A 19,285-nucleotide genomic window follows, 5' to 3' on the forward strand; every position below is an offset into this window, starting at 1 on the left:
TGATGACGTAATCACTGACGCGCCGTCGTCGACCATGAGTCTCAGGGCTGGATCGGGTCATTTCCCATCAATCAGTTTTCTTATTCGTGAAAGCCAACTGGCGCTTCACTACAGCTCTGCCTAGTGTGCGGCACCTTTTGATCTGATTGTGTCGTAGCAGCTGTAGTTATTTTTGTAATGAATGGATGTGAAGGCGAGCGTGCCTAATGACGTCGGCGATTTTCCTTTGTGACGTCATTGGGATCGTGCACTTGTGTGTAGAGGTCTGTGCATTTACCTTTTGTTGTTGTGTGCGCTTAACACATTTGTATGTTCGATCTACCTCCTCTCTTTAGGGTTTCGCTACAATTGCCTATTGGATGTCAATTTTTTAGAAATTTCAACTACGACACGAGAAAGGGCAGTACTATTTTCATTGTTCTCCGAATTTTATTTCAGAGTTAAGGTAGGTTTGACAGGTGAAGTGATTTTTTTTCATGAATTAAACTGGTAACGATCAAACAAAAAGGTTTAATAGAAACTTCAAGATACTTCCTCTGACTGAAAATGATTGCAAGAATGTTGTATGACAGTGAGTAGGTTTCAGACTTGAGTTAAGGTGATGTAAGGAATAACAAAAATGACTTAGACGTGATAAACTACAACTGGAATGAGAACGACCTACCCGCCTTCTCGGGAATGGCAAGGGCGCTAGTGTACGGTCTGGATCACACTTACAGCTTGTCGGGAGCCTACCTTCACTTCTAAGCTTGAATTTACCAGCATGAGGCATTTTGTACTCGTTGCTCCCGCCTTCCTTAAAAATACACTTCATGCACGTTTGAAGAGTGAGAGAAATATCGTCAAGCGTATCTGTATTCATGACCTCATATGCGTCCTGAACAGCCTAATGCGATTCTCGATGCTGTAGCCTGAGTGACGCAGCTGGAAGTTTTTGTAAAGAAGCGACCAAGTCCAAATCTAAGGTTGGATCGGGCGAGTTGGAAGGTTGATACAAGAGCCGAATGCACCAGAAGTTAGTGGTGGCAACCCCCAAGATGTCTGGATCGGTGTGGCTTGGCATTATCTTGCAGAATCAAGATCGGCCTTCTCTCCATGTGGTCAATGCGTTTAGAAAGCAGGTATTTCATGGTTTATCAAGTACCATGCGTACACTTTATGATCAATAGAACCGATATTTCGAGTGCGTCCCTCCCCTCTAGCCCGATACATACTTTTGCGAAGTGCTTTGAACTTCTCAGTTAACGGCCATACCCCAATTTTACCGTCCCATGTCTTCATTTTGTGCGGGTTTCATCTACGAAAGTTAAACGTATTTTCTATTATACAATAAGAAGTTAGAAATAAGAAATGTAAGCAGTGCTTACCTCAATCTTGCCACTGCTGCATAAAAAAACATCTTGGGAGTGTGGTTCTTGCTCCTACGTGGCAATCTCCAGCATGGGCTCAAAAGCGAGGGTCGCTGCGTCGAAAAAAGTCAGAGCATATTCCATCCGTCAAAGCTTGTTTTCCTCAGTCAGACACGGGTTAATACGAGTTGATTGTACTTTAATAACTCCCTCTCGTATTAGGCCTCGTACTAGATTCCTTGACACACCGGAAGTGTCAGCAAGGAGTCGAACAGGCTTCCGTTCTTTAATCGAAACGGCTCGAACCTTTGCAGCGATGACGTCCCAGTCCATCTTCTCCATCCTAAATTTTGCTTGATGCGGCTCCTCCACTCTCAAGGACTGCCAACTGCTTTTGTCTCGCAGTAGCGCTGGCCCAGCCTACTAATTGTAACTTCCGAAGAATTAAGTTCTCTGGTGTCGTCTGCTTGCGTTCGAAATGGCAGAACTCCGCCCACGCTCCTCTTTGAAAGCTCGTCTATGATGTGGTGGCGTTGAAAAATCGGTAAAGCTAGACTTGGTTATTTCTGTAGTTCGGTGAAGGAGGTTGTTTAGGTGCTGCAGAGTAAAAACGAAAGTAACAGCTGGACGGCATGAGCCAATATAATCACTGTGGGGGCTACAGATGTCCATTTGAGTTGCTGTCACCCGGAATCGATGGCGATGATGCAGAGATTTATTTTGATCCAATTACCCTTTGACTGAGTTTTGGTCAATCGACATGCGTTTGATTACGACCCTTGCAATCATTCTCAGCCAGAGGAAGTAATTTTCAATAAACGAAACCCTGATAACTTATAAATTTCGTGCGTGTCGTTCAAACCTCCCACCACAACTTAAGCGTTTGGCGGGACCCCGGGGCCCCACTTGGACCCCAGTTCTCCCACAACAAACCGGTATCTGTAATTTACTATAAAACTTGTAGAACCATTTTTTTTAAACATAGCCGGCTCAATACTGCTTGTTTCTACTAAAAACGTAGCTAGCTGCTGCTTGGTTTAGTTTAAGAGCTGCAGAACTGGATGATCGATGGCTGCATGGATTGTTGTTTTTTTCGTTTTTGGTGGGCGTCCTGGTAAATCATGCGTAAAATGAGATTGCAAAAAGGCAGACCTGGAAGTATTATATCTGGCCTCAATTTGCGTTTCAAAGGCGCAAAGGAGTGGCATTTCAGGGTTTTGACTTCGATTTGTCGTTAAACCGACTATGAGCACTCGATTTCGCTTGTCCTACCACGATTGATTAGCTGCTCTAACTAGATGTCTGACCCGTTATAACATCGATTTTTTAAACAATCTCGATAGGACTTAAAATCATGCATCATCCAGCTAAGTGAAATGCAGCAAAAGCTTTGCTAAGCACTACCTTTCCCAGAACAAAAAAAAGAAACTCTCGATCTCTTTACAATCGCTTCAGATTTAAGTACCTGTGCCGTTTTAGTGATCAGTAACAGAACTAATAACAACATGTACTATGGATTACGGCTACTAACGCATTCGTGGTCCATGAGGACATGCTACCCCTCGAGAACTACTCGTGTCGCCTACGAAAGGGGGCAAAATACCCCTTTCATTACATTTTGTGTGTACACGAGGCGGAATCGCCCTTCTCTGCTGAAGCAACGTCAAAAGCGCCCGTTCACGACAGGGCTAACACAAGCCAGTCCGCTAAAATTAACTACCGGATTAAATATCAATAAGATATTGTATTTTCCGGCCTCTGGTTTCGAACAAAATCTTTCACCCTGCTCACCGAGACGCCGTTTATCTCTCGAGTCATTGAAACTTCACGACAACCTCTGCTCCCTTGGTAACACGTTTCTAGTTGCGCCTCCTCTTCATATTTAGCGACGCGTCGTAAGCGTCTCCTATGTTTCCTTCCAGATTTGTACTCATATTCTTCAATTACCACGCAAGACATCTCTTCCTATTGGCGGATCCAATAGACGTTTTCGTTGCCTATCATTTGCGGCTCACGAGACACCTTGTATTCCAATTTGAGAACGGGATCACGCATAAAATGCGCTGCTTTCACCACCTCAATTACAAACGCGTGGCCCTTTGTATTTCACATACGGCCGAACCCAAAGTAAATGCTGTCCTCAACAACCGCATCTTGGCAATTGGTTTTTAGGAGTGCAATTCTCTCCGCAATATGTATCTGCCTCCCAACACGTTCGAATTGGAGCATGTTAAGGTAGCGGATCAGTTTTTGGAACTCCTTCCAGCTAACCCCTTAGCGGTAACCTCGATATCTCTGAGCCTCTGTTCACGACCACGATAGTTGCCTTGAACCGTATTCGGGGTTGCCAATCACACGAGTCACAATTTCAAACATACACGTATTACATTTGTTTGTGCCTCCAGATGGCTCCTGGCACGTTCCAATTCTTAGATGCGATTTATACCGGTTAGATATGCGAGGTACGTTTTGTTCCGCTCCTTTCTTTGCTCGGCTTTCTGCTAGCGTCACTGACTACCGATGTAGCTGGCGCTGCGCTGGTGGCTGCATTCCGCCGCGGAGTAGCTTTGGCAGGCACGTTTGGATTACCGACGAAGTAGCTCGAGACGCCCTGGCGGTGTTTTATCTTTAAGTAGCAACAGGAGTACTAGGTTTCGTCCGTTTTAAAGTCGTCGTTGCGCAGGTGCTAGCTTTGGCATCCTGCATTCTTATCGTCCAAGAAGACCTCAAATAAGGGAACCATTGAATTCCTTGAGCAAGGCGTGCATATCAGAACTAATAGACAAGGACGTGTCGTCATCGTCATTTGCTTATTCCACCTGTTCAAAAACATCTTTCGTGGATAAGCATATGCCGCATTTGGAGATCGCATCGAAAATATCTTCTTGTCCTACCTCTTGGTGCTTGTTCTCGCTCTGAGAATGCGACTGTATATCGGTCAGTTGTCTTCTTCCTGCTCGTTCTCATGTTGCAAGTGCAAATATATCTGTGAATACTTATAGGTCGACTTATTTTCTTTCTGCTCGTTATCTTTTTAAGACTGAATCTTCAGCTTTGCATCGGCCGGGCGGCCTTTTTCCTTGTCGCTTTGATTTTAGACTTCGAGTCCAGAGATTGCGGTGCCCCACCATCTTGTTCCTCCTCATCGACATTCGATGGACCAAATAATTTTTCTTGAGATGATGATACCGCACTTTTTGCTATGTATTTAGGTTACCGGTTTATGACGGTATATACCGGTTCCTGAACCTGTCCAACACTATCCCGCGAAGATTACGGTACGTTGATTACACCACCGGTGACTAGACGAGTAGGATAATTGGACGAGTAGAGTGATCCCACTGTGTATGTTAACCCAGTAGGCGACTGGCCAAACCACCTTAAGCTCTTCATAGTTGAAGGTCGATATCATGCTTTTTTGGGAGGTCGTATGCTGGCTACCTAGTCAATTCGAGGTACCCTACCCAGTACCCTATGTGGTATTCTTGCCCATCTTAATTAGATTGTTTTTTTTTTTAGCACTACCGGCTTTCGGCAGCAAACATGTCGGGGACGTCTTCAAAACCGGAAGTGTCATCTTCGGCGTCAGTATTATCATCTAAAGTTTCAATAAGAGGGCTACACCAGGGCAACACGGCCTCTTCCTGTTCCAATTCCGCTACGTTTGGACGTGTAGCTAGCTGCATGAAGTTGGTAGGATATTTGGAGCGGTGCTGCGGTGCTGCGGTGTCTGGACTGGCTTGTACTTTGAAAACAGCCGCTCAACTATGTTGGAAGTTGGTGGTATTATCTTGCCTAGTGGCATGTACTGTGTCATGCTTGATGTCGGACTGCGCATCTTGCCTCGGCTTCGAAGCAGCTGTGATGCGTAGGCTTCTTCTCTTGTTTTACGCTTCTTGTTTGTTGTTTGAACTACCTCAAAAAGCTTCACTCTCAAAGCTTCTTTTGATGAAAGTAAAGCTCCAGTAATCGCCTTCATAACGGCGTTTTGAAATACCGGTCACCGCTCAATCTTAGCAGTTGCCTGCAGATGTTCTCCCATGACTAGATCTCAGCGATAAGGGCGTCAAACATGACTCATATCTCAGCCATGTCCGTGTCATCACGCTGTAAATGCAGGCAGATGCATTCAAGCTTCTACATACGCTCGAGCCTTTTACGGTACTTCTAGCCTGTTTGGATACATTTTTCCACGGATTTCACCTTCTTGATGACAGATCGGACTCGGATGTGTATCAGTGTCATAGCAAAAGTGAATGACCAGCGAGTCTCGTTTCGTTTTACAGAAGGAGCTCCGTGTGCTTCTTATCTCGGGGCAGTTGTTTTCTTGGCTGAACCTCATGTGGGGCCAAGAACGTGTTCACTGCGAAGTTGAGTCGGTGACTTGCGCACCCAACTAGGGGGACGTCAAACGTTTTCGCCACGGACTGATTGTTACTGCAGTTGTCGCCCACTAGAAATCCAATTATGTTTGTCGTCTAGGCAAAAAAACATCCAGGATATTTTCAAACAACTTGACATGCGCATATGTTGTCAGCGAATCATCTACCCGAGGGGATAGACCCGACGAGGAACCCGCAGCTCGCCATCTGTCTCGTAATTTGCGAAACCTTCGACATAGTGCACGCCGGCATGTAACCATTCATCGAACATCAGACCAAACAGTGTGCCAAGTTCCATTTCAAGCTTTTGCCCGACCTTTATTGCGGGACCTTCAAAGCACTTCTTCACCTCTGTTATGGTAACAGACCGCGGCTTGCTCATGGACCGTGTACGATTATCTTCAACTTCGCGGATGGGCATGTTCCGCATGATAATCCACTGGATCCACTGAAACGGATGGTTTTCTTCTGAAACAATGTTATATAACTGAGCGACCTGAACTACTGGTACCCTGTCCTCCAGTTTGCTTCCGCTCGCTACCGAAGAATTGCAACGAAAGAGCCTCTGGCCATGGGATGTGTAGAAATAGGCAGTGATTTCCTTGTTGATGACCATCATTGTCAAAATCAGAGAAGATTGATTTATGTCTTTAAAATGGCCTTCCGCACTACATGCCGGAGACGGGAGGTGTGGTTTGAGGGTGCACCGGTAGCCACCGGCTAAATATCGACACGATTGTGGTGTAAGAGACCCAAAATTGATGTCATCAGATCTGTTTGTTCGTACCATAGTACCAAACGAGAAGATTTCGCAGGTTCTAACGGATCTACTTTGCCATATTTATTGCCAATAATTTATCCAATATCATATTGTATTGTAGCTGACTAGCCCCAATAGTTAACCATTATATTGCAAATCCCAATTGTATATTGCATTACAGTTTTGTTTTTTCAACCTTTGCTCAAATTGTACCCCTTCCTCATATGCGCTTCGTATTTGCGAGGCGGCATTTGTTTTGGGAATGTGTCTTTCTTGTTCTGTTTGTTTTCAAGTGGTATGTAAGACAGAAGGGTCATTCTTGAAACAAAATGGTTGTATACATCAACACCGATGTAGTTACTTGGTCGCTTGCTGTTGGTGTATATCGAATGCAGAAGCTGACCAATGTGACTGCTAAAACGCCCAAAACAGTTAAATAGCCACCTAGACAAATTGGTTGAAAAATAAAAAAAAACGTGTGGTGGTGAGCTCGTGGCTGAAACGTTCTTTCTTCTAGGACACTGCTCCAGCAACTACATCGCGAATAAGAAACATATCGTGTATAGTATGCCAAGCTTCCTCGTCACGATGAATCAAACAGGCGTGATCGAGAATATAAAAACGCAAAAACATAAACGATATAGACGCCCTTTCAGGACCTGATCGTTGCGTCCTTGGCGAGAATGCCCAAAGAACTCCAAGAACCATTATGGCACGAAAGGGTCAATGACTTATTGCACAAAGCCGTCGAACAACTTATTAATTATACAAGAGTACGGTGTGCAATGAAAGTACATAAATACACCAAAAGTGCAGCGAGCATAGGTGCTGCACTTATACATTCTTCTTAAATACTGCATTTACGTCAGCTCAATAGCGCTATGCTGAAATAACATGTGTCAGTGTACCATTTATGTATTAGAGAGCATGAAAGATTCTAACTATATCAACGCAAATAAAACAGTAGTAATGATTGAACCGCAAACGAATTGACTTGTTATGTTTGTACATGCCCATAACTAACGCAAAGATCCATTTCAAACTATTTGGTGGAAATTTACTCAAAGTGCTAGTGCTGATCGGCAAGCTTACGTACGCAGGCTCTTCCGTTTTTTGGCAGTCTTGTATACAGCAGTGTTCGCACGATTGCTCATACGAAACATTCAAGACTAGAAGGACGGGTTTGATTTCATACTGCCTTTTTGCTTTGATTATGATGTGGGCGTTTCTGTAGATCCATGTGAATCCACATTTGCAACTAAACACGATTCAGAGTGGGTGCGATTATTAGCAATCAGGTAGAAATAAGTGCAACAGAAAAAGTCATGACTTGGTCATGACTTCAGACTTGATACTCGAAGTAACCGGCGGTTTTAGAGATGGTATGTCCAGATATCTGCCGCAAGGTCATGACCTAAATACGGCGTTCTTATTGGTAAAAAATGTGTGTACTAAGCTTCCAGTCCCTGGTTGGACAGACTTCTTGAGCGAAAGAGACATCCTCGTACGCCGCCGATTAGTCAACGCTGTGCCGCTACTACAGCGCAACGCTCCGGCGGTGCAAGCCACGCGGGCATATACGTCGAAGCTCGCAGGTAGGGCTACCTACAACGGCAAGTACAATAAAATCTGCAGCCCTTTACGCTAATCCAGTTTGATCAGACAATGAATCTCAGCAAGAACACTGGGAAGCTACAGCGCCTGACAGTTTTCTCGGAAGAAGACACCGAACACGTTTACAGGCTATTCCATTGTGCGCTTCTCTAACAGAGGTCGGTGTGTTGCTCGTATTTGCTGTGAATTGATCGAAAGTAAAACTAACTATTGTGATGACTTAGGATAACTATGCGACGCGCTCAAACTTTGCCTCAAGACTTATATTTGCGCGAAGGGGGTCCTACGAATTGGTACATACGCAGCTTGAAGGTAATGGCGACTAACAACGCAATAATAGTTTGAAATTATTTTATGTGATGCGTATACTGTAGCATCTACAAGTTGAATCCTGATAAACTTGAGGGGACGAGTGTGATGTAGTCCATCCAATTAAAATTAACTATGACTAATGCTGTCTTGACTGCGTAACCACTTAGAGAATGCATCGCTTTTTCTGGGACCACGCTCATTATCTACCTTGTAAACCGCAGAATCGATGGATAGCCCGCCGTGTATATGGCACCGTACGTATTTGATGACATATAAGCGCCACGATAGGAAGTTTGACTCTTTATTTATGAACGCCATTTCGTACCGTATTTGCACTCTAGTGACTCGATGGAAGGCCGATTCGCTATTCCCTCATGCCACTCAGTCCATTGCTGGAGTACAGTAGATACGCCACGACACATCAAATAGTGGTGAGGGCTTTCAATAGCATTTGGCGACGCCTGTGGGAGGGTCATGGCTGGTACGTTTGTGTTGGCTGCAGTAATGTGAACTGATAATTTGTTATTCACTTCGTTGCTGTTATTTTGAACAGGTAGCAAACGGTAGGCGACTTCGCCTTGAAGTACTAGGGTAAGCGTTCCTTGCATTTTCTGAACAGCACCGCCTCTACTGTATCGATACCACAACGCCCGTACCTGCGTGTTTGGGATATGTCAACATCGGCACTTTCCAGCTGTCTGACACTCTGTTGTCTGTTAGTGTGCGTTTTTGTTTTGCCAAATGTCAAACCGAGTTGCTTAAAAACTGCTTCATAGCTCTTCTTATGTGTTTCGTAGGATATTGGCTTGGTTCAAGTCTTACTGCACAAAAATTGGATTCTAATTCTGAATGGTATCAATCTAGAAGCGAGCCAATCTTGATAATTCTTTTTCTTAATTCCAGTAGTTTGAGCTTGTACATTTCTTAGCAACTGCTTCGCTTGAGCGGGCCGTGGGTGATCATTGGAGTTTACTCGAAGTGCCACTTGCTAGTTATATAAGTCTACCACAGCATTTGCGTAGCCACACACAGTCGGTCCTCCAACAGTCGGGTCCTTCTTCTTTTTTTACTCTCTCCCCACAACTTCCTCAGGCAGAAAGTGATGCAACCTGCCTTTGGTGACAGTCGCACCGTCACAGAGCTGCTCTTCGGTGCACCACGCCACGAACTCCTTCTCATACCCCTCGTACTTTTGTTTAGTGTTAGAAAATAATTTTTTGTCTGACGAGAGAGGTAGGATGACAATTGATATTTTGATTAGGTTACAAACCTAATAATGACTCGGATTTGGTCCCATAGAACGAATAGCCTGATACTCATTAAGTAACAGAATTGTTCATATCCCTCTGTTGACCATTTCGTGATTTTGTTTTGTTATATCACTAAGAGGTTCTGATACAGTCTGGTGCAAAATTATAGCCGCACCCGAGGTTCTTGAGAGTGACAACGACTGAATTGTTTCTGTATGAGGCTGTTGCGGCTTTTGAGGCCTGTGTGATGGAAGGGAACGATAGCGGAAATTTCGACTTGTAATGGTTAATACTTATCGAGTAACTACCAGAAGTCGTTTTGGCATCTGGTGCAAAATTATAGCCGCACCAAACTATTAGCTGATTTTTTCAAAACTAATTAGTCCATTTTTGTAATTATTGACTGTATGAAAAACAGACACACCCTCGGAGTCATTTGGCGCCATTTCGCGCCTTAAGCACTCGGGCTGACATGCCAAAAGGCAAATATCTGTCCGAAGAGGAGAAGGGCATGATTTCGGCCTACATAAATTGCAATCAAAGCAATAGAGCTATTGCAACCAAGCTGGGACGCAACGAGAAGGCTATACCCAACTACCGGAAGCAGCGACTCAGCATCAGCCCCCCAAAGAAGCGTGGTAGAAGACTCAAAGTGAGTCGTCGAGATGCTAGGCGCATCTTTCGACTCGCGATTCACAAGCGAAGGTCGTCGAGGGAAATCGTCTCCGACCTGGGAGGCGTTGTTAAGTACTCGACAGTGCTAAGAGTACTCAAGTCGTCCAGGTTTGCCAAGTTTGCCAAGCGAAAACCTGCCCCTGCAGTCAAGAAGCACCACAAGAAGGCTCGACTAGCATTTGCTAAAAACAAAATCGGTAAGAACATGTTCTGGAGGCGTATTGTGTTCACAGACGAAAAGAAATGTAATTTAGATGGCCCAGACGGCTATCGTTACTACTGGCACGACGTTCGCCAAGACCCCGAACTCTTTTCTAAGCGTGTAGGTGGCGGGAGAAGCGTCATGATTTGGGCCGGCGTTAGCTGGCACGGGAAAACGGAGCTTGTGGTGTTGGAGGGGCGGCAAAACTCTAACGATTACACACAGACGCTTCGTGGAAGTCTGCTTCCCTATCTCGAAAACCTTCGCGCCGGACAGGGCGTGTTGAGACCTATTTTCCAGCATGATAATGCTTCCATTCACTCAGCACGCCGGACCCAGGACTTCCTTCGGGAAGAAGAGGTGTCTACAATGGTATGGCCAGCTAAAAGTCCCGATTTGAACATTATAGAGAACGTTTGGGGTGTGCTAGCCCGCCGAGTATACGCCGGAGGACGTCAATTTGACACAGCATCTGAGTTGAAGCAACATATCCTGAAATGCTGGGAAGAAACCCCTCAGGACTACATTCAAACGCTTGTCAAGAGCATGCCAACACGGATTGTTCAAGTAGTTCTGCGTCGAGGGGCCCCTATTGACTACTAATTTGAATTGAAGGTAGTGCGGCTATAATTCTGCACCAGTCCAAAAAAAGCTTTTTTCGTATGTCTTAAGAATGCAACTTTCTTCTGCAAAATCCAGCGGCATATTACTTTAAACCATCATACACGTTACAACAAAGACCATAAACAACTCCGAAAATAACTTTTTCATCTCAATCTATAAACTTTTCGGGTGCGGCTATAATTTTGCACCAGACTGTACAATACACTTGGCTAATAGTTTCGTATTTCATACGACTAATCATTGTCAATTCATCATAGGTTGTCCAGAAATCGTTTGCTGCACGATATTATTCGTTTGGAAAATCCAAATGAGGTTGCTTTAAATCCTTCGAAGAGTACCCGGTTCCATACTACTGATTGCAATGACGAGCTCATCAGTGATCGTTCTGCTAGGCAGTAGAATAATCGAAGGCGATACCCTCTCGTCACGGATTCCAGAGTATGTTCTACACTCAAAAATAGATCACAGCCGTAATGGGGTTACACGGGTGTGGCGCACACATGGGTACGGAGTACCGAAGAGATAACAAACTCTCTGTGCATGACTCGTAGAATTAACAGTGACATCAGTACATAGGATGAGGGTCACGGTGCGATTAGGTTTAATTATGGTAGATAGTTGAGCATAGATAGCGGTTTGGCCGCAATAAAAATAAATAAAACACTTCTACTTTGGAAGCATAAAGTAGCTACTGTTCTTAATAGCTTTGAGCGCTGGTTCTTGTGCAAGTTTCCTTCGGGTAAGGAACTTTATTTTAAAGACTCTTTGAGTCGTACGTCTTCCTCTGACGCTTAGCTACGGCAACCCCGCTGCACATTGAGTGGTGAAAGATGGACATTTGGATTCCAGAACAGCTTGTTCTGATAGGTGTGATCAGACATCAGTTCACTGGAGAAATGGCGAAGCGCAGTGGATTGATACCCACGCAGACGAGTTGATAACTTGGTTATCGTGTATGACTAGAATGCACTATCATATCAACCCGAGTTCTATCGAGAAAGTGTCCGTTATTCCGAGCTAGTGTTTTGCCATACTAACAGTGAGTTTAGGCAAGCTCTTTGAGGCAAAAATACTGTGTTTGTGGAACGAGTTGTGATTGTCGCTCGTGACGACGTTCTCGATAGCGCAAATTTGAATCAGCCACGCCCAATTAGTATCCAGCTTAGCGTAACGTTGGAGTTTCTCGGTTCATATAAAAACCGCAGCTCGGTCGTAAGAATTGCTCGGACGTATGGTATTGCATCAGGGGTTGTAACACTAAATGCGAAGCGCGTTGTGACTGCCTTGAAGAAACACTGCAGTGACTACGTAGCTTGGTCTGACAGATACAATCGCGAAGTAACCCGGAAAGTTTTACAGTGAACGATTTGAAATGGAAGGTGCGGCTGCATTTGTGGATGGAGCACACTTTATCTGTGGTCAGAAACCTGATGTGGATAGTGAGATTTTTTCAACAAAAAGAAGCGTTTGTCTTTAAATGTCATGATTGTGTACAACGAGGACAAGCGTACGCGCTAGTCGGCTGGCCAGGTTTCTGCGCAGACAGCATTGTCTTAGCCAATTCCTACATTTCTTGGCAATCTGAGCTTTTCTTCACGAGTGGACAATACTTGTGTGGCGACTCCAGTTACCCGCTAACAGAACGAATGCTTGTACTCTAAAAAAAACCAGAAGATTTCCTTCCGCATAATGCAGAATTTAATACGATTCTTGCATCGGCTCGTGGGGTGAATGAAACTGCATCGGCAACTGAGGAATCAATGGGCATTCCTCAAGCGCATGTGCATTCAAGTCAAGCAAAAAACAGATGTTTAGTGGATCAACGATCAATGTATGGCGTATATTGTGTTACACAATTTTGCAGTGACGGGAAGCCGTTTGAGGACGAATGAGGTGATACACCCGAAGACCAAAACCAACCAGCAGCGTGAATAGTAACGGCATCAGGCCAAGCACTGAGAGAGCAAGTGAAATGCGCTATGCTAGGCGAGGACCATTGACTATCACAGCAGGAGGAACAGTAACGGTTATCGCTTGTGGGGGTATTCACAACAAAGTGCGGCGAAAGACGCGCTTGTTGGGTATGGTATTTGTCATCGCGGCTTTTGGCTACGTTATTACCGTAGGCATTTTCTGCGCTGGAAATCAGTTAGTAATTGGCCAAGTCGTTTGTCGTGTGGGCGTATCAAGCGTACGAGATGTGACAACCAAGTCACACCACTTCCATCACGGCGTATTGAGTCAGTACTATTGCCTGGAAGCATGCCAGGTAGGAAACGGTGATATGTCAAAGCGCACGCTGTGTAGCGCTTCTTAAGGGCTCCAACGGTTTATGTCGAGCGAAGAGTGTGTCAACGATAAGGTACATTTACTGTACGTCAAAGTAGATATCGAGATCGCTTCCAATGTGACCCAACCCGCTCTATTTACTTGATGTGTAGAATTTTACCCGAAACTGACCCGAACGTTGGGTAGACTTCGATACCTACTAGGCTGTGGCTAGGCGAAGTGGAAATATTCTCGTTTATGGCTATGTGAAACTTGACAGTAAAGCTTCTTGTGCCGAAAGCTGTGTTGGAGCTCGATACGTCTCGAAGTAAGGAAATGCGCCTGGCTTCATTATCAACGATCCACTGGGTTCTGTTGGCTCATATACGGTTTTAACACGGCTTACTAGATCGCAATTCATGCGTTGTTCAGCTTAAGTTTGATACGTTTTGCTGCGTCTTTGGCAATTGTGTATTAGGACTTCGTGGATTGGAATGAACTGATTGTTACTGGTGATGTTTGTGGTAATCGGAAGGCCAGAGTGAGGGATGATTTAGTACTCGCTCAACCTGCGCATCTCGCTGACCGTCTACCTTACGCTTTGCGCCAACGCGACCACAGAGAGCTAGTGGAAGTGCGGACACTATGGTTCGAGCTCTGGAAATGTACCTGCCCAAGAAACTTGTCAAGATTGTACTGCGACCCACGAGCTTTATCCACCAGGGTAAACCTTCGCGTGTGTGGTGTTCGACTAGCTCTGCTGCGCACTACCACCGTGGCCACCTCTGAGTTTCTGCTGCGAGAGATGGATAACGTGATGAAGGCGAGTGTGGCGAGTTACTGTTGGTGACCAAACTGGATCGAGCGTGTCAACAGAGTCAACATCACCAGGGCATCCACACTATGGCAAGACTGCGGTTAGACTAACGACATGGAGCGAATTACGTTGTTCACTGTGGAGCGCAGAGGTTTAGATCACTGTTGACCAGCCCAACTCTCTCGTCGCACTACAGAGCATGCGATCTGTAGCCTCGCTCGTAGCAACGTGAGCTGCAGCAGAGCACGTGAGCTGGAGATAACGACTCTTGCTGGGATAGTGCCAAGCGCCAGGCAATGGTATAACAACGCCGAGAAGAGCAGCTAACACGCTGGTTCGGCTTTGAATGCAGGGAATTGCTGAGCATGAGAAGAACTGCGTTGTCTAGGTTGACGGGGCTCTAGACGGGTTGCTCGACGCCCTTCACTACTGAACACGGCAATGGTGATCGTGTTGGCCAAGCGGGTGCTACACAAGTTTTCGTACTGTCAAAGGGAATGCAAAGGGCAAGATTTGCTTCATGATGACTGCCAATCGAGGCCACGCTGCAGCCAAAGACATGCTACGTCTCATCGTCGCTAAACAACTGACAAGCATCGACGGTTCGAACTGCTCGTCGCTCAGCGTTTAACAAGAAACTCTCACAGAAGACAAGGAGATAGTGCATGGACAAAATTTTCGGTAATTGATGAACTGGTAAATGGTAACCTGAAAGAAGAATGGTGAGGCTTGTCAACTCCACCGCTGTTGGGTTATTCACAGCAGTTCTTGCCAAGATCGTTTGTCTATAGAGGAAGGATGTGATTAATAATTGCCAGAGCGTCGTCCTGGGTTTACCTTGCTCTAGCATCTGAATGAATATGTCCTTGCGCATCTGGGTGTGAGTTTCCTTGAAACATAGACAACGTTCTTATTGACTTTCGTTTCGATCCAGTTGGTCCCGTTCTTGAGACGATAAGTGACTTGCCCTGGACTCCGTAAGCTCTTCGCGTCGCAAATGTTTCTCCGCTTCCGGTCGCTTCTCGCTAAACTCTCGAAACGTGGAGGTACAATCTCGCTTCCTGGCCTGGTTGGTTTGCCACTGCCGATATCTTTTGCTGATCGCGAGGCTGTATCCCCAATACGTTTGTTGATTGAGCGTGGTCTTCGCGTTTGAGCGCTACTTGTAGACGCCGGATTTGCTGTGCTACTGGACGTCATGGTTGTTGTGCTGCTGGACGATGTGACAGTCGAAGGCGACAGCTGGCTAGTTGCGAGAGCGTCGTCCTTTGCCTCAGCAGCAAAGAAAGCGGTACCGTCGTTCGTGCTAACCTCACTGGATTTCCAGTTAGCGTATTCGTTCTTCAGCAAAGTAGTGGTGGAATTCCCCTAAACAGTAGTTTCTTGGGGGATGGGGTTGGCTTGCGCGGATGGCTGTACATTTTGGCGTTTGCCAAAAAGGTAATCCAGAACATAATAGAGCGGACAGGCTTCTTCTACAGCTTTCTCTAGCGTCTTGCCTTCAGTATTCTGACTCTCGTCTAAGCCAAATCCGGTTTGGCTGTCAAGACGCGTCTTGGTGTTCTTGTATGTCTTAAAGTTGAACACCCACCTGCTTTGGCATGTGCGGGCATCCTACTTGACTGGGTATTTGGCTGGAATAGGCTCACCTTGGTCGATAAAGGTCTTGACACATGAAGTGAACACGTACTCCGACATCTTGCCAAATCAGGAAAGTTCAGTATGTGCTCCGCCGAAACCCACTCGGTCACTGCCCGACGTTTCTACCTAAAATGATGTTAAAATCCGTCGGACCCTTGAGCCATTCGACCATGTAGTGCTTTTGAAGTAGCGACGTATAGCCACCACCTATCTTGTGTGGCGCCATATTGCGGAGCTCCACCTAGTACATATACTGCCTACCTCTTCTACCAACCAGTTATTCGGTAAAATAAAGACTAAGGGTGTCAACGTTTAGGCAACAGAATGGATTCAACGTGAGCGTTATAAATTCGTAGGTTATGCTCGCAAACAGATCCTGAACCTGACCTAAACATTATCTTGACTTTGTATATAGGAGACAAATTAGGTACACTTGGCTTCACTAAATCAGCACCACCTGCCAGATCTTTGGCCGATGCGATTTCTTCATGCGATAAAGAGTACTCCCAGCCGCCTCATCGTTTCGAGATGAAATCGGGGCCTCCGGTTCGAGATCTTTGCCCGGCCTTGCGTCTTTTGTTACGAACGGAACTCTGCATTAGTGCTTTTGGTTCTCACGTAAGCCCGGAACCGGTTGAAGCTCGGTTGAGAGAAGGTTTACGAAACAAAATCCTTCAGGTACAACGTTTGGTTCAGCCACTGTTTAAAAACCTTCAAAAGCCAAATGTTGACACCTCTAATAAAGACCGCCCAGCAAAAAAAAATCAGCCGAGCAAATTATTAGCCCAACTTCCGAATCCCATTTTTGGTTTGGTTGAAGGATCTTCTTTTGCCTAAAAACCTCATTTATGAGTACTTTGATACCCCCTAATAAGGGTGGCCGGTGTAAAGTAGATATCCTCTCAAAATGAATTCCTCTCAATAGGCATAAGTGTGGCTGGAAACGCAGTCATCTTGGACCGCATAATTGAAACGCGAGTCATCATGGAGCAGCCCGTTGATAAGGAGACAGCCAAGGCCAAGTTCCGCTCGTCGCGTCTGTCCTGGAGCAACCAGGCTGAGCACGTGCGTTCTGCAGCCATCGTTAACTCTAGTATTTTATTGCAGCTAAGGGTTGTTACTGTTGAGTAGAAACTGAAGCAAGAGTTGAGTGACATCGCCATCGCCAAGTGCCGCAGCGTGTCGGAGAAGTTTGCCGAGTGCGCGAAGGCCAACGGTCTCATGGTAGCCTTCAAGTGCCGTGACCACAACAAGGCGCTCAACGCCTGCTTGCATCAATACACCAACGACGAGCAGTTCGAGATCTACCGCAAGAGGCGCGAGAAAGAAATGCTGCATGAAGAGAAGGCCAATTAGACCTGCACTAGCTGCACTAACCACCTCTGTAAGCGTCAGCATTTCATTAGAACAGAGAAGTTAACCCTCGTCTGTTGTTATGGCGGCTATTCAACCTACTTACTGCTTGCGCTGTCGCAGTCCACTGGCAGGGGCGGCGTCCACTGGAAAGTTAGCGAGAACCTCCTTGGCCGTAGCCATAGCCTCCGTGGCAATGATCTTGCACGCAGCCTCCAGCTCCTTAGGCGAGTGAATAGCAGTCACAGACACACGAAGACTGGGCAGCGGCTCCAGCGTCTGGTGGGTCTTGTATCGCGGCGAGCAGATAGCCACACCCTTGGCCAGGCACTTCTGCATAACCGTATCGCACACTTTACGCTGCAGAGCACGCTGGTTCTCCTCACTACCGACACGAGCCACAACTTCAGGCAATAGACGCAGGTGCAGGATGGGGGAAACAACAGCCTTGGAGAGGCTGTACACGCCCTGAACGCCTGCAGACAGAGAGTCATGCGCGAGCTTAGCATTGTCACGAAGCTTGGTGAAGAGCTCCGGCTCGTTCTTCATAATGCGGATGGCTTCTGAGCAGCAGGCAGACGTGAAAGGTGGGGCCGAGGCCGAGAACACGTAGCCGGCACTGTTAATACGTTGGTAGTCCACAACCTCCTGCGAACCCGTGCTAAAGCCGCCCACACTGGCAGTAGAACCAGCCAGCGAACTGCAGATGATAGCCACCTCCGACACGTCCATACCGTAGTGTTCCGTCAGTCCACGGCCAGATTTGCCTAATACACCGAACGAAAAGCTTTCGTCCAGGAAGAGACGGAAGAAATATTTGTTGCACAGCTCCACTATGTGAGGCAGGTCAATCATGTCGCCGTGGTTACGGAAAAGCGCCTCGGTCACAACATAACGGCGTTGGCAGTCCGAGCCGCGCTTCTTCCGTTTATCCTCGTCACGCACGCTCTTCAGTACACGCTCCAGATCTTCCAGGTCGTTGTGCTTGTAGTAGAGAACAGTGCAGCGTGCCAGGTTAGCGCCCACCAGGATCGAGTCGTTGCAGCCATCGTCCATGACGATGAGGTCACCGCGCTTAGCAAAGGCCGGTAACACTGATGATGAGGTGGCTTCCGTGTCCGAAAAGGTGATCGAGTCGGTCGTTCCCATCATCTGCGCGATGTCTTTCTCGAGGATCTCGTGCGTGTCGATAGTGCCGTAGAAACCACGAGGTCCACAGGAGCCGCAGCCGTACTTAGTGAGTGTCTTGACAGCGACCTCTTTGAGTTCAGGGCGCGAGCCTAGGCCGAGGAAGTCGAAGGTGGCCAGGTTGAGCAGTGGCTTGCCATAGCCCTGCAGTTTGATGTGCGTGTCGGGCGTGGCCTCGACGATACCGATAGGCTTGGACTTGTTGACGTCCACGACGGCGTTGGGCGGGATGATGGGCTCGGGAGTCCACTCCTCGCACAGATCATCGATCTCGCGCTCCGACAGTTTTGCGGCCGCGCCTTTGGGCTTGTCACGCTTGACGAACGTGATGTAGATGACGAATACGATGAGGAACGTCTCGATGATCACGTGTTCGGGACTGCGCTCGTAGATGGAGCGGATGTACTCGTAGTAGGAGCTGGGCGCGTTCGCGAATGCCGCCTTGATCTTGACGGTATCCAGACTCAGCAGCGCCTAGCAGGTTATCATTCGCACAAAATCATTAGTAGATCATTATAGGGCCTGTGAAATCCGATAACGAAAGAAACGGCGCTCACCTCCGCGAAGGGGTGGCCGATAGTCGCCCACCACTCGCTCATGTTGGCAGAATGCAGGGAACGTCAAAAGGGGGAGGAGATGGAGGGGGGAGGCTCAGCGATAGAGACGCAGCTCCAGCACTGAAGAACTGACGATGGTGGGATGCAGCGCTTCACGCGACATTTCACATCAACATTCTGATTCGCCAAAATTATTTTTTTTGCCCAATAATAGATCAAGTTACCTTCAAAAAAGTACTTTGTATAGAAAAGTGCGTATTGGTTTCGGCCCACTTTTATTATGGTGGGCCATA

At 46.6% G+C, this 19,285-nt stretch overlaps 7 protein-coding genes across 7 annotated transcripts; 4 read left to right on the top strand and 3 right to left on the bottom strand.

Annotated features, from left to right (window-relative positions):
- Window positions 1-690: 690 nt before the first annotated feature.
- Window positions 691-1,691, bottom strand: PPTG_22866 (hypothetical protein; the record flags this gene model as incomplete). The annotated part of the gene is made up of 3 exons (XM_008906912.1): window positions 691-796; window positions 1,266-1,297; window positions 1,581-1,691. 3 exons carry the CDS (start codon window positions 1,689-1,691, stop codon window positions 691-693), a joined length of 249 nt encoding a protein of 82 aa, XP_008905160.1.
- Window positions 1,692-5,025: 3,334 nt separating this feature from the next.
- PPTG_22867 (hypothetical protein) lies at window positions 5,026-5,328 on the bottom strand (the record flags this gene model as incomplete). Its single annotated transcript, XM_008906913.1, has 1 exon — window positions 5,026-5,328. The coding sequence occupies one exon, from the start codon at window positions 5,326-5,328 to the stop codon at window positions 5,026-5,028; it is 303 nt and encodes a 100-aa protein (XP_008905161.1).
- Window positions 5,329-7,827: 2,499 nt separating this feature from the next.
- Window positions 7,828-9,871, top strand: PPTG_22868 (hypothetical protein; the record flags this gene model as incomplete). The annotated part of the gene is made up of 6 exons (XM_008906914.1): window positions 7,828-7,873; window positions 7,970-8,086; window positions 8,652-8,671; window positions 8,971-9,008; window positions 9,510-9,568; window positions 9,837-9,871. The coding sequence occupies 6 exons, from the start codon at window positions 7,828-7,830 to the stop codon at window positions 9,869-9,871; spliced, it is 315 nt and encodes a 104-aa protein (XP_008905162.1).
- Window positions 9,872-13,500: 3,629 nt separating this feature from the next.
- PPTG_22869 (hypothetical protein) lies at window positions 13,501-14,225 on the top strand (the record flags this gene model as incomplete). The annotated part of the gene is made up of 2 exons (XM_008906915.1): window positions 13,501-13,530; window positions 14,058-14,225. The coding sequence occupies 2 exons, from the start codon at window positions 13,501-13,503 to the stop codon at window positions 14,223-14,225; spliced, it is 198 nt and encodes a 65-aa protein (XP_008905163.1).
- A 548-nt stretch (window positions 14,226-14,773) lies between these two features.
- PPTG_22870 (hypothetical protein) lies at window positions 14,774-15,625 on the top strand (the record flags this gene model as incomplete). The annotated part of the gene is made up of 2 exons (XM_008906916.1): window positions 14,774-14,855; window positions 15,423-15,625. 2 exons carry the CDS (start codon window positions 14,774-14,776, stop codon window positions 15,623-15,625), a joined length of 285 nt encoding a protein of 94 aa, XP_008905164.1.
- A 1,202-nt stretch (window positions 15,626-16,827) lies between these two features.
- On the top strand, window positions 16,828-19,000 carry PPTG_11755 (hypothetical protein). Its single transcript, XM_008906917.1, has 2 exons — window positions 16,828-16,959; window positions 17,026-19,000. The coding sequence occupies exons 1-2, from the start codon at window positions 16,879-16,881 to the stop codon at window positions 17,248-17,250; spliced, it is 306 nt and encodes a 101-aa protein (XP_008905165.1). The 5' UTR covers window positions 16,828-16,878; the 3' UTR covers window positions 17,251-19,000.
- On the bottom strand, window positions 17,037-19,143 carry PPTG_11756 (hypothetical protein). The gene is made up of 2 exons (XM_008906918.1): window positions 18,993-19,143; window positions 17,037-18,909 (listed from the first exon to the last, which is right to left on the bottom strand). Exons 1-2 carry the CDS (start codon window positions 19,032-19,034, stop codon window positions 17,350-17,352), a joined length of 1,602 nt encoding a protein of 533 aa, XP_008905166.1. The 5' UTR covers window positions 19,035-19,143; the 3' UTR covers window positions 17,037-17,349.
- Between the last annotated feature and the right edge of the window lie 142 nt (window positions 19,144-19,285).

Source organism: Phytophthora parasitica (assembly GCF_000247585.1).
Source record: "Phytophthora parasitica INRA-310 unplaced genomic scaffold supercont2.25, whole genome shotgun sequence".
NCBI classification, from domain to species: Eukaryota; Oomycota; class Peronosporomycetes; order Peronosporales; family Peronosporaceae; genus Phytophthora; species Phytophthora nicotianae.

What these genes read in the sequence shown, in the direction of transcription:
- PPTG_11755 (XM_008906917.1), top strand. Translation starts at nt 16,879, where the DNA reads ATGGAGCAGCCCGTTGATAAGGAGACAGCCAAGGCCAAGTTCCGCTCG. An exon ending in GGAGCAACCAGGCTGAGCAC is followed by an intron (nt 16,960 to 17,025) that starts GTGCGTTCTGCA and finishes ACTGTTGAGTAG; the next exon opens with AAACTGAAGCAAGAGTTGAG.
- PPTG_11756 (XM_008906918.1), bottom strand. Translation starts at nt 19,034, where the DNA reads ATGAGCGAGTGGTGGGCGACTATCGGCCACCCCTTCGCGGAG. An exon ending in TCGGCCACCCCTTCGCGGAG is followed by an intron (nt 18,910 to 18,992) that starts GTGAGCGCCGTT and finishes ATAACCTGCTAG; the next exon opens with GCGCTGCTGAGTCTGGATAC.